The 14,040-nt window shown below is 45.9% G+C and overlaps 1 protein-coding gene across 5 annotated transcripts in view; it reads right to left on the bottom strand.

Moving 5' to 3' along the window:
* Positions 1-1,544: 1,544 nt before the first annotated feature.
* AKAP13 (A-kinase anchoring protein 13) overlaps positions 1,545-14,040 on the bottom strand; it is a 227,667-nt gene continuing 215,171 nt past the window's right edge. For all 5 annotated transcript variants that reach the window (XM_075045059.1, XM_075045060.1, XM_075045061.1 and 2 more), the window contains 6 exons: positions 12,910-12,980; positions 12,347-12,391; positions 11,145-11,195; positions 10,287-10,736; positions 8,184-8,496; positions 1,545-7,314 (listed from right to left, as the gene is read on the bottom strand). In XM_075045059.1, coding sequence (XP_074901160.1) covers positions 7,265-7,314; positions 8,184-8,496; positions 10,287-10,736; positions 11,145-11,195; positions 12,347-12,391; positions 12,910-12,980 — 980 coding nt within the window. In that variant the 3' untranslated portion in view covers positions 1,545-7,264. The remainder of the gene's footprint in view (positions 7,315-8,183; positions 8,497-10,286; positions 10,737-11,144; positions 11,196-12,346; positions 12,392-12,909; positions 12,981-14,040) is intronic.

Genomic DNA, 14,040 nt, shown 5'->3' with positions numbered 1-14,040 from the left:
TAAATATACTCTTCCTCCTCCCATGACCCATGCCCGTTCTATCACAGCAGCCTGGTGAAGCAGCAGGTCCAGCAGCAGCCGCTGTTTTACGGCAGCAATGCAAAGGCTTGGGGTAACCCAGCGGTGCTTTTGTTGGGCATCCAGGTTGCAGAGCCAAGAGGGGCCACAGGAAAACGCGCCCTTTAAATGCCATACACAGGAGCCGACGGTTCGGCAAAAGCTTTTATTCACTTCGGTAAATAGGTGAGCTGGGACGAAGGGAATGCAAATAAAATGAGGACTACTGAACAGCTGTCAAGATAAATGAGCTCTTTCATCTCCTGTCTCACACCCAGGGAGCCGCCTGTCTCGGAGCAAGTGCTGCGTGACAGGGCGTAGGTTTGGGTTCATTGCCACGATCCAGGCTTTTAGAACGGCACATGCAACGCAGATGTGAGGGGGAGGAAAAATCCATGCAGTGTGCTGCTGGCTAACAGGGCACAGGAGAGCGGGGTGGCATTTCCGAACGCCTGTTAAGAAACAACCCGACACTGCCAAGCAGTGTTCATGTCAGTGACCCGAAGGCTTTGATCCATACATCCGGTTCTCCTCAAGCACCCTCCCTCCTTCCCCACCTCAACTCTGAAGACAAGCGAAATAATAGATGGAAGCAAAGCAATTCCTCTGCCTCAAAATCAATGCGCAGAGGACGAAAGGCACAGGTCTCCCTGCTCCCTCCGCCTGGGGGAAGGATGCTTGAGTTCTGTGCGAGACTAGCAGTACAGGGGCAGCTGTGATTGCTTTTACAGGCAGAAGAAAATGATGGTGGAGAAACTCCAGCCATCGTGGTCCTCTGTGCCAGCTCCTCATCGCGCTGCGGAGCAAACTGTGCTTCGGCTCTGCACTTTTGGCACCCTCTTCTGCCTGGCCTGATGCCTGCAGGCCCTGGGAACAGGACGTACCTTCACGTCCCCCAGGGCAGAGGAGCAACCTGGACCCGGGCTACAGCGTTTCTGCGGGGCCTCCTTGCTGGGGACGTGGCGATACATAAAGCACACCGCATCGTGGGTGCAAACATCCCTCCTTTCCCCATCCCCATCCCTGCAATGAGACATAGCATCTCTAGTTCTCTCAGGCAAACGAAATAAAACCCCGTGTCTCAGACTTGCTGAGGACGCAGAGCTATTTTAGCGGGTTACAGAAACTCTATGCCGTAAGACAGCACACACAGCCGCCAGACTGCCATTTATCTCAGCTTACGGAACTGAAGTGGCCGAGATAACGGCTGTAACGCTTCCTCCTCTTGTAAAAAGATGAAAAGCCCTGTGTGTGGGGGGAAAGAAACCCAAGGAGCTAATTATTATGGCCATATGCCCTTCAGCAAAATGCAAATCTTTGAAAAGAAGGAAAGTTAGAGAGTCCAATGAGTGCAGACTGGAATCTGGATGATAAAAGCAATGCAAACATTTGATTACATGTTGGGGTTACATCTATTCATTCAGCCTCGGTGAAACAAAGTCAACAGCAGAAATACCAAAGGTGTGGAAATAAATTGGGCAGAAAACTCAATCTTAAAATCAAATTTATTTAGAGGAAAAATGACTTTACAAGAGGTTGATGCTGATAACTAAAAAGGAAGATAAATAAAAGCTTGTTACAAAACCTAATGGTTTCTGGCAAGTTACAGAAAAACTGAAGAATTTTACAGTCAATAACCTGCTTACTTTTTACATAATTACAAATTAACATACAGCAATTAGGTTTTACCCTCTTTTTTAAAAATTCTTTTTTTCAACTTTTTTTTTAAACTTTTTTTAATGGGTTCAACATGAAAATGCAAAGCATTTTTATTTATTTATTTATTTTTTAAGAAACAAACAAAAAGCAGAGGTATATCAGGTTATTATAATACACCTCCTCAATGCTCTGGGAATTACTCAAGTGCATTCCATATTAGTATAAAATAAACACCAGGCTAAACTTTAACCATAGGCGAACTGAACTGGACATAGGTTTTTGAATTTTCTTTGAGTCAGTGTTTAATATCAATAAAGAAAACAGTAAAATACTTTAGAGCATGGAAAGGATGGATACCTATAGACAGCTTAAATACATACGACGCTTATAGCTGTATGCAAAGCAGTGAATGTTATCCTGTTCCCCCCTCCCCTGAGCAATGGAAGCTGAATATATTTGGGCAAAGCATCAGTGTCAGTGAAATGCGTGTGGAAAGAAAGGGCACCAAGCCCTGAAAACACAGGTGGGAAGGGAGCTAGTGTTACACTTCCCATCACTGAAGAGCACAAGGTGAATGAGATTAAGCCAGTTCAGTTAGCCTATCTTTAAAATTTAGCTGCATCACCAGATCAAGAATCATTGATCGCTGCCCCTTCTGACAAATGAAGCAAGAGTTACGAGCAGCAGGGGAGGTTTTTTATTTAAAAGGGTGTCTTAAATTATGTTAAATTCCCAAACCTGGCCAGCAGGCAGAATAATTTCCAGAGTTCTGGTTAACAAGGAATGTTTTGTGGGATTTTAGCTGATACTCTCTTGTGCCCCCTGCCCAGTCCTCCCTTGCCCCGTGCCAGAGATATCCTAGACAGCTTCCTTGGGATTTGGCACATGGTGAACCTCTTCTGACTCGGTGGCATTTCGAAGGACTGAATTTGGGTATTTCAGCAACAGCTTTGAGATAGCCTAGTGCCTCAAGGAAGGTGCAAAGATGATTGGACTCTATGAATGCTCTTGCCTTCCAAAGGCAGTACAAATCCGCACAAGCTCATGGCATTACTGTGCTTCTCAGCAGTGGTCAAATTTCAAGAGTGAAGAGTCCACCCTCAGGGGTGGTGAGAGCCCCTGCCCCAGGGATGGCACCTGGGAGGTCTCCCAATGGCCTGGACAGTAAATAACTTAGTGCATGGAAAGGGCCTCACTTCACACTTATTTGGTTGCATCCCCCCCACCTTCTTTGCTCTGGGTTTCTCCGAGGAAAAGGAGATGGAGGGTTAACCACTGGTGGGACTGCTTCCCTACTGGCAGCAGTACCCGCTGTGAGGAAGGTGATGGTGACGCCAGCATGGGCTCTCCCGGGGGACATACCTGAGCCATCAGAAGCCAGTTCTCTGGTCCTGCCACTCACCCTGTCTGCAGTGGGACTGTAGTCAGACTCACACCCACTTCCGTCTAAAATTAATAGAAAAAGCTTGGCCCTTCCTCCCCTCCCAGAGTAAAGCCAAACCAAACCAGGAATATGCCTACTTGCAGCTCAGATTTTGCTGGGGATGCAGAGGGGGGAAGCAATGGCAAAGCTGATTGTCTCCACATAACCAAAATAAAAAGGGACAAGACCAGTTCCATTTAAAGTGCTTTATGGCATCACACTGACATCAAGTTACATGTTGAGATGATCACTTCGTTTAAAAGAAGCTAAGGCCAAGCCCACACAACTCCATCGACTCTCACACGGTTTGATACAGCTACTCTACCGCTGGGGTATTCTGGCACCCCCAGCTAATACTGACCAGTTTTGTACTTTATCTGAGCCCACACTCCCACTTCCCTGGTCATTGAAACCCCTTCTGTTGGGCATTGATGAAGACCAGGCAAAGAAAAGCCCAAGAAAAGAGTCTGATTTTTTCCCCTTCATGAAACACTAGAACAAAAAGCTCTGAGAGCCCTTGCAGGGTCCTCTTCTCCCTCCAACAATATGGGCTTCACACAGACATTTTTGAACCTGCTCTGTGTCCCAGGAACCCAATGCAAATCGGCGTGGTTTGAGTGCTCCAAATGGGATCAAGGGACTGGCTCTGGGAACCAGACACAGTATCAGGCTGGGCTGAAGAAATAACATGCTTTCAACAACTGCAGGATGGATGCCAACTATGGAAGTGGAGCAAATGCAATTTTAAGGCCAGGAAGTGGAAAGGTTTTGGTGCTGTAAAGCTGGGACCATACTCTAGCAGACAACCCTAGGCAACCTGCAGGGATCAGCGTGTGAATCTGACTCTGGGAACCTATGCCAAACCTTTCCAAAGAAAACCTGAGAGGGGAAGAATAAAAGGCTAAAGAGATAAAAACAAGCCCTTGCCTTCCTAAAGGTGAAAGAAGGAGGAAGCAGTGTGGGAATAAAGGCTTCATTCCAAAAAAGTGAATCATATGGTAACAGACATCCTCCAGGGAGAAAGGTCTGTCCACCAGAATTTAAGACACAGCTTTGATATGCAGTATTTCTGGTCAGTATATTTCTGACTCATGCCCATGGTTTCTCTGACAAGGAACCATGGGGACCTTAGGAAATCACTTAGCAAATACTGTTTTCACTTGGGGCACTGAATGCTCTTTCTGATTTGCACAGGTCAGAAGAGTTGGTCAAGCCAGGCAGAGACCCAGCCCTGCTGCCCTCGGTTACGTGTCTCCCTTTTGATGCCCTTCTCGGAGCCATGGGACATTCCCATGTCATGAATTCAAGATGTGTTGGGACGTGGAAAAGACAATGGGATGAAAAGAAAAGCTTATACTGGCAAAGGCTATTACATACTGAGGGGAACTTTCAGAAATACCGGGGACCTGATCTCTGTTTACATGACAGTAAATGAGCCATGCACTGCTTTGGTTTCCAAAAATTTCAGCTTGGCACATTCATTTTTGCAGATGTACAAACAGCAGGGCAGAAGTTATTTTGTGAAATTGGTGTTTTTCTTACGAAAAAAGATAACACCACACCACCAGCACATGCCTCCTCCAGCTCCTTTCAGGTTCAGGAGAAGAGCTGCCTGATCTCCCCGGACAAGCGACTGGACCCTCACATCACTGCAAGACACTCCATGTTTTGCTTTCTCCTTTGTCTCCAAGAGGTATGAGAAAACCTAAACAAAATATTTAAACAAGGAAACTGATAGGAGGAGTCTTGTCTGAAGTCATTGCTGCTTTTTCCAGACTTTTTTTGGCCCAAAGATGCTTTGCCTTAAAGAAAGCTCTCAGTTGAAATTGTGTAACTCTGGGCATGGCATGGGCTGCTAAGCAGCACTGCCCAAACCCTGGTTCTGTAGGAACCAGGGAGATAAGAACATTTGGTTTACCAATCTCTTGGTAACAAAAAAAACAAAACAAAAACAAAAAAAGGGAAAGAAAAAAACCAAAACACCCCTCAAACCCCTAAACAAAAGCAAAACAAAAAGTAAAATGAAATAAAAAAATAAAATCAAGTAAACTTCTTTTAAAAAAAGAACTCTTTCAAATAAACAGAAAGATAAATATCTTTTGCAAGCCCTGCTTGCAATTAAGAACAAGCACCAAATAATATTAAAAAAAGCAAAATAAAAATAAATCTCAAACCTTTTTCCTTTCTTCATTTTTTTTTTTTTTTGTTTTGAGTCTTAATAGTTTAGAGAGCTTCAAAAGCAAGCAGGCGGTTTAGGATTCCTGCACTGACCAAGACAGACCAGTCTAAGTATCCACCTCACCATCAATGCTGCTGATACTGATCAGCACCCAACTCTGAAAACTGCTGCGGGTTACTAGCTTGTGAGAAGCCAGAGAGCAAATTAAAATCAAGCAATAGTGCAAGAAGAGATTTTTTTTTTTTTTTTTTTTTTTTTTTTTAAAGAAAAACTGGTAGGAAAGGAAATGCACTCGACAGTTTCATACTCTGAGCAAACCCTTGAGCTATTTTAAAGCTGCTAGCGTCTCCTAACCATTTACAAATCTGCTCAGGCAATTCCCCTGAGAGGGTCTGGAGGAACAATAATTTTGGAAAAAAGTTTGGCTTGCTGCATTTCTCTTCCCCTGCTGAACACATCCGTATATTCAACAGCTGTACAAACACCTCACAGTCAGCACAGCGAGAGCCACCCTCAGACCTTCCCCTTCTGCTGATGGCAACACAGGGACAAACGGACACTTTCACCCTAGAGCCCACGGCAATGGAAACAGACCTGCCACACTGGATGTCTGGAGCTCTCCCACAGTGCTTTTGTCCATGAGAATGTATTATCTCCCCAGAAACGGTTAATAAGTGCACAGTATTGTATAGGCATAGCAACCAGGAGCCACCTCTTTGGAGTTTGCTCTGCTCACATCACTCAGTCCCCTGACCTGCAGTATCTCACTGAAGTGCTCTGAAATTGCTGTTGTCTCATTCTGCCTTAGAAACAAGCAAGGGAAGCTGACAAAATCCAGAGAAACAGAAGCCCAATGTTAACACATGAAGTAGGGGAAGAAAAATACAAATAAAAGAACAAAGGTCCCTAAAAGCAGATTTTCAGCCATCTCTCCAGTAAGTCATCAGGCTTGTAATGAAGGGATGCCAAATGTAACTGGAGAACTATATTCTGGCGAAAAGAAAAAATAAAAATCTTAACTTAGGGGATGGGAAGGAGTGAACCGGAGCTCAAAGAGATTGCATAAAAAAAAATGTTGCTTAGAGTTGTTCCCACTTGAATACTATTTGTTCTGGCTCCCTGGGGTTGTCTTGCAAGCCTACCAGATTTCTCTTTTCTGCACCATTTTAAACATACCCAAAGACGTTCTGCTTGATTCTGGAAACAGTTGGACATTTAAATCCTCTGTCCTATGGAAATCTTTCAGAATTACTTTAATTTTTTTTTTCCTCTGAATTTTTGTTTTGAACGATATTACTGCTTCCTGGTGTAATGTATCTTTCTGAAACCGAACAGTCCATATACCATGAGCACAAAAGGGGCGTGAAAGTCAATGGTGTTACAATCGGAGCAGTAAGGGCAAGATATTTAATATCTACACGCTCCCTGAAAGTCATCAGGTATCATCTATCCCCATGGGCCGAGCTAAGCGTGGCTGGACAGACTGTAAGCATATCCCAGTGGATACATAGATACATATATGTATATATACAGTATATCTATATATGCCAGTGTGTACGCACCATTTGTAGAGTCCTAATCTTTTGCTAAATGCTTGGTTTTGGTTATGTTCCCCAGAAAAGGGGAATTTGAAGGCACAGACCCCTTAAGGCTATGTTCTCTCATCCTTTAGCAGTAAGAAGAGACAGAAAACATCTATCCCAATCGATTTAACCCAAGGTTTGCACAGAGAGACGGTACTATTTGCTGTGCAGTCAGCCTCTGTGGTGAGAACTCACGCAAAACCACAGGAGAGAGGCCCTTTCTCACCACTTAACAGACTTCATAACATGTTTTATTTAAAACCTCCAGATGCTTGTCAGACGCAGGCACCAGCAGCGTGCTGTGGAGCGGGCAGGGAGATGTCTACTGTACCAATGCCGAGTGACCAATGGAACCGTCTGTGCTCAGCAGAAGATCTCCTCACCCTCTGGAGGTGCTTCTGACGAGTGAGAATCTGCAGCACAAAAAAACAGGTGGGAATAACTATGGGAATACAGGAATACAGCAGGCAGAGCAGGACTCCACACACATGGAAACCCCGCTGTCTGCCCAATCCACTGGGCACCTTAAAAGATGTCCAGTTCCCTGACGAGCTACCATGAAATTACATCTCATAATTGCTGAGCTTTCCTGTCCACAGATTGGAAAACATCAGTGAGTTAATATGGATAAGCCAGTCCTCTGAGGGCATGAGCTCAAATTTCATGTGGGTCAGAGGTTTGAGGTGCAGAACTGAGTCCTAAGGGGAGGCAAAATTACCAGAGAAAAAAACCTGCATGTTTTGTTTTGGTTTTTTTGGTTTTTTTTTTGTTTTTTTGGTTTTTTTCAGATCAAGAGACAACATAGACTGGCTTGAGGGGAAGGGAGAGGCCATCAGAAGGGTTGCAGGTATCACTTCCAAACTACAACAGGATTGAAGCAGACAGCAATGCCGCAAGGGTTGCAACAGCCAGGAGCATCCCAGCAGCAGCTCCTGAAAGCACATACACTGAAGCAGGGCATTTTCCTCTTCGAAGGAGAGCAAGCTGAAAAATAAAGGGAGAATCCAGCCTGTAGAGGCTGCTCAGGATGGGATGGGGAAGGGAAGGAGCAGGGAGCAGAGTGTGTCCCTCTGACAACCCCAGGGGCTGCAGAACAGGCAGAAAAGCCCACAGAAGATCACTTCAGGCTGGCAACTCCACTCATGACAGCTGATCTTCTCCATCCCTGTGTTACCATCCACATTCAAGGCTAGATTTCACGGCTTCCACAAGTTCGCTGGCTGGAGGGAAAAGCCAGCTCACCGACCCTGGAAACACACCTATGACCTCCCCTGACACTCACCAGACTGTTGGGAGCGATGTCCCCTGCCCTTTTTCTTCTTTTCCTTCTTCTCCTTTGGTTTGGCTAAACTGAAGAGACGGGTAGGCATCTGGGGCTGTTCCTCAGCTGCCTTGTTAGTCTGGTTTGTTGTGCTAAGCAAATGGAAAGTGCTTTTCTCTTTGTGTGTCCTTGAAAGACTGTTCCTTTTAGGGGAGACAGACAGTTCTGCATCAAAGTGCCCTTGTTTAGGAAGGGAAGGGCTCTTCTGCTTGGAGGAGTCATCAATGCTGGATTGGGAGGGGACTCTTCCAAGTTTCTCATGTAGATTTGAAACCTATAAAGGAAAGGAAAAGTGCTTCATTGGGGCATGAAAGAGGCTAGCAGAGAACCTGGATAGGAAAGGTGTGTCCCACACCACTCAGAGACAGAGGTTGCTCTTGTGAACATCCAGTCCGTTCACCAGCTACAAAGTGGTCCCCATCTAGGCAAAACAATGAGAGAAGCAGCCCTCTGTTTAAGACAAAGAAATGAGGCATATAAAGAGTAACACTCCAGTATCTTTTGCTCCTACATGTACTATGCTATGTATCAACAAGCCAAGGGCAAACATTCTCTAAGATCTCAATACCAAGACTCACCCTGCATCGTTTGCGCACACAGATGGTGGCAGAAGGCCAAGGAGAAGCGTGCCTCTCCGGCAGGGGAACGCCAGCACACAGCACTGGAGCGGCATGTGTCAAAGGAAGACTTCCCAAGCAAAAGATGAAAGCAAAACCATTTTTCCTGATTTTTTTTTTTCCTAACGGCTGTCTCAGGATGTAATTGAGCCCGCACATTCAAAAGGAAGATCAAAACAACAGCTCAACAAAGCCTTACTGAACCCTCTATTAATAGCTCTGAAATGTCAGAAAGATACCTGCCTCAGAAAGGTGCTTCCTTCTCCTAATCCCCCCAGGCCCCACAGTTATTTTACCTCTCAGCCTCTCCCATAGCATCCATGCCCCTTGCCTGTCTATGTGTGCTCAATGCTGGAACAGCTTCACTGTGTGCTCAGAAAACTTCTGGCCTGATCAGGAACCAGGGTGGGAGGGAGCAAGCCCTCCTTTGATGATTTGCTTTTCAGACCTCACTGCTGAGCTCTGCAATTAGTCCATTCAGGCACCCAAAATCATTTCCATTCCACAATCCAACATTTATAAACTAATTTTGCTACAGCTCTAAGCAAAGTACATTCAGAATTAGTGAGTTACAAACAAACAAACAAACGATCAACAACAGGCTTTAGGATCAAATTCAGCCCATGTTTTGCCAACGGATGCTTGCTCTCCTCAGCCAGACTGCTGCACAGTTATAAAAAAATAAACCCCAGCTTGCTGAAAAATGCACAGAGCAGGATCTGTGTGTGGGCTTTTCTTTCTGGTTGTGGGCAGCAAGACACCTGAAGTCTCTTGCAGCAGAGCCAGGGGCTTTTGCTCACTGAGCCATGACCAGACTGCGGGTGCCCAGTCTCTTTAGGACAGAGACGATGCCCATCTCTTTGCTAGATATCCAGAATGCTTTTGGACATGGATTTAAGCACACAAACAGCCTTCCCCTGCAGTTATTAGCCTCGCAAGTGGCTTTCATGACAGCTGGAGGCTGCAGGTAACCCACAACGCTCAGGCTGTTTCCAAGAAGGATGTCTCATCTGCCTGACCGTTCCCCAGAGCTCAGCCCCCATGGGGTGAAGGCCAACATCAAAGGCAGTATCGACCTCCTGGGATTGCCTAGGGCACCTTCTCTGCAAGCCAGCCACCTCTGTTCTGCCATCCACCAACACAATGCACAGAAAAGCAGGCAGAGCTCAGGCTTTTGTAATCACCTACTGCTCAGGACTGGCCAGGCATTCTGAATACCCAATGTTGCATCAACACTGGCAATGCCTCAGCAGCTCTGGAGGTGCAAGAAATGTAGCCCAGGACATCATGTGCAAGGAAAGAGCCAGTTTTGTATACCAGGCCCCGCACATCTAAGGCTGGGCTGGCGTCAGTCTATCACTGCTGGCATGCAGTTGGCCCAGAAGCCAGCCAGGAGCTCCCTGCAGGGCACAGCTTCCCCAGCAGCCCAGCCGTTGGCATCATTTACCTGGTTGTGGTCAGGCTCCTGCCGCATTTGAGCTAATCGCTCAACGTCTTGCTTGAACTGCACCTTCTCCCTCTCCAGCTGCTTCTGCGCTGCGCGAAGCCTCTCCAGGTCGAGCTGGTAGGAAGCCTTCTTCACCTGCAGCTCCTCTCGCTCCCGCTCAAGATCCTGCCAACCTCTCTGGACCTGCTCCTCTCGCTGGGCCAGGTGGGCCTCCTGTTCCGCCAGCTCCTTCTCACGGACTTCCCACTCCTTCTCTCTCCTCCGCCTCTCCTCCTGGTGCTGTGTCTGCTGCTTCTTCAGGTTGGCCAACTCCTGGCGCTGCTTCTCCAGGTTGCGCTGCTTCTCCTGCTCCAGCAGTGAGGTCGGCCGGAAGAAGCTTCGGGTCAGAGCCCTCTCACTCAGAGCCAGCTTCTGGTCCTCGATGTAGGTGTCCTGCTGCAGCACAACGCCCTAGGAGAGAGGGGACAAAAATCACTGCAGCGCCCTCTCCACGGAGAGAGGCTCCATGCCTGAAAACCTCAGAGTGCTGTATCAAAATCGAACCCTTTCTTCTCCCATCAAATTCACAGCTCACCACTGCTGCCTTATGGCTGGGCTACCAGAGGATGCTGGCAGAGCATCTTCCCCAGCAGCTTCCCAAATTCAGGTGAGTGCTGGTTCAGTTAGGCAGCAGCTCCTTGCTATGACCTGCCAGCATGCTGCCTGCAAGCCGGCCGTGGGGTATTCAGCCTTGCAGGGATGTGACAGGCAAAGGGGAAGGGGAGATGAGGGGGCGAAGCACGAGGGGCTGTTACTGGCTGGCAGGATGCAGAGTTCAGGCAAGCAGCATGCAAAAGTAGGATGAATGGCCAAGCCTACCTGCAAAGCACTGAGCAGCTTATGGAGGCTGGTAATGGTTTGGAGGACCTGCTGCGAGAAAACAAAAGCATTGCTATTAGATCTCACTGGGTGCCAGGGTACACTTAAAGCACCCTCCTTTTCCACTGTGACCCACCGGTGGGTCTGACAAGCTGTACGGCCATCCCTCTACACCTTCGTTTTTCTTGCTTTTCACTTGAAATGACTGCGTCATCCCCCAGTACACAAATACATCCCTTGGACACCTCTCAAAGGTGCCTGGCATCATATTCCTCACTTTCCTCGCCATCAGTGTGGTAGTGGAGGAAATGTCTGCAGAAGCACCGAATGGCACAGACCTCATGGGAACTCCCAAGCTGTCCCTGCAAACAATTTCCCACAGCATCAGCTTGCTCAAGAACAAGCAGAGTAATTGGGATGAAACGCAGCAGTTCACTATAAAATTTCAGGGAAAGAACTTCAGTGGGTGAAAAAAGAAGAAATCTCAAAATGAATGTGGACTATTTGTACTCTTCCACCCCTGGCTGACCCATACAAGTCCCACTGTCATTAGACAGAAAAACTGCAATACAGCAGGCATGTTTCATGGAGGCTCTCTGAAAATACAGGTAAATGCAAACACATCATGCAGCAATACAGAGCAAGTTACTTTGAAGTGATACCCTATCCCTAAATGTATTTTTAGCCTAGCTAAAAATTCCTCTGAGTCTCCCATATCCTACAATTACTTTTAAGAAGAATAAAAACCACTGCAGTATTTGCAACAGTGGTGTGATAGCCAGTATTAAGAGAACTGCTTCTCATTTTGCCATTAATGCTAATTGGGAGTTATGAATGTGTATCAAAGGGAGAATAGAAATCTAATTGCCCCAATTCATTGCACCTGCAACATAAAATTAAACTCCCTCTGTCTGCAGATGCACAATAAATACAGCCCTGTGCATCCTAGTGGTAATTAACCCTTGCTGCCTATAATCAGCACATATCATCCCGCTGGCAAGCAGATGACAATCAGTGAATTCCCTGCCTGAGCATCCAAGGTTAAACAAATAAATGACACAGTGGGTTCAGCTTAATGTATTTAAAAGTCTACATGCACTTCAGCAAATAAAATGTATTTTCTTCTACATTATCACCTATTGAGCCAAATTCACTTGCCACTTAAATGAAGGAAACAGCTGAGCAACGGAATCAATTCTTACCTCGTTATTCCTTTTCAACATGAACATCAGATTAGCATTTCCACCCTATGAAAAGATCACAGATTTAATATGAGGACAAATGAGAAATCACAGCAAATGTGTTCTGAAGCTGAACTAATGACAGACACATTAAACCCCCCTCCATCTTCCATTCTGAGAGAATTCATGCATGTTTTTTAGGTAAGTTAAAATCATATAAAATAAAATGTTGATTAGGTATCATTTTGTATTTATAAGATGGATTGATCCACAGTAAGAATAGGTGCAAGATTATAGTTGACCTTATCATTTCAATAACAATGCATAATTAAACACATGCTTTAGCTGATATGCAGACAGATGGCAGGTTAGCTGTGCCACAAAGAAATACTACTGATTTGCAAGGGTTTTCAGGTCAGGATTTTAGCTACAGCAAAGTGTTTTTGGCTGCATAATTCCAATTTTATTTTTAACTTATTAGGATACACCTAATTGTCAAAAAATTCAGGCATTTTTCAAGACTAGAATTGTCACTTTCTTGAAATCTGAACTCAGTGGCAGCAGAGAGATAAACCAAGTGATACCTTCTTTAAAATGCTGTCTGACTCTGTTCTCCGAAGGTCCTGAGCATCATCGCCTTCATCTTTCGCTCCACCTAAAGGAAGAAGCCAGCATTGACACTGGTTATTCAACATTTTAAGCCATAGATTAACTTGCTAATGTCTGAGAAATTTAATACAGGAAACTCAGATGTTTCACAAAAGGGGACACACAGCTCTTCACACTTTAAAAGCATTTGCTCCCTATGTACACAGAACATGTCAGTACCACCAGAAAAAGTGGATGTGAATTCAGATTAGGATTGACTTTGGTTTCAGACAACATGCTGATAAATTCAGCGCACTCCTATTAATTGGTGCTCTGTCTAGCCCCCGCACTGCTGTCTACCACCAAAGAATACTTGCTAAGAAGACATGAGAGAGAATAAGAGCAGATGGAGAACAATAACAGTATCATATTAGGCTATATTATTGCAGGTATGGTTTCAATGCCTCTCTTGTGCAAGTGCAATTTACAGCTGGGTCAGATACTGCTGCGCAATACCCTGTGTAATATTATGCTGACAATTTATCCTTAACCTTAGTTATCAGAAACCTGTATCTTCAAATGGACACTGGACTTCTCTTTCTAACTTCCCCCTGGATGGCTCATATCAGTGCTCTTGAGCAGGACTGAACTGACCCGTTGTGCCAAGACGGCTGCACCCCTCCACCTGCGCTGCCCTTCCGCTCGCGGGCGGCAAAGGAGTCGCACAGCTCTTCGGTCCTCTAGCTCTTGCCAAGACTCTTGCACTCCCCTTGCCAGCTGAGATGCAGCCCATGGGGAAAACCCACACCTGCAGTGGTAACCTCCCTACTGCCGCTCTTTTAACGATGAATAACTTTACATACACCTGTATCTGCAGCAAGATGAAGGACACCGTACCTAGTGCAAAGGCCCTCTGCTCCCACCACCCCCCAGGCAGGCTTTGCTATTAAAGGTTGACCCTCAAGTCCTCCTAACAGACCTTCTCTCCTGCACCACATCCTGGGACCTTCCACCTCTTTGCAGGAGGAAACACCTCCCTTCTGCTTTGCTGGAGGGGAGAACGAAGGGGAGTCAGGTTATAAGCCTTGCCCAAGGTTCCACAGGTTGTGAACAGAAGAACTGGAGAT

The sequence above is a fragment of the Buteo buteo genome, chromosome 13 (genome assembly GCF_964188355.1).
Source record: "Buteo buteo chromosome 13, bButBut1.hap1.1, whole genome shotgun sequence".
Classification (NCBI taxonomy): domain Eukaryota; kingdom Metazoa; phylum Chordata; class Aves; order Accipitriformes; family Accipitridae; genus Buteo; species Buteo buteo.
The sequence above is the reverse complement of the archived record's forward strand: the minus strand, read 5'-3'. Positions and strand labels throughout refer to the sequence as shown.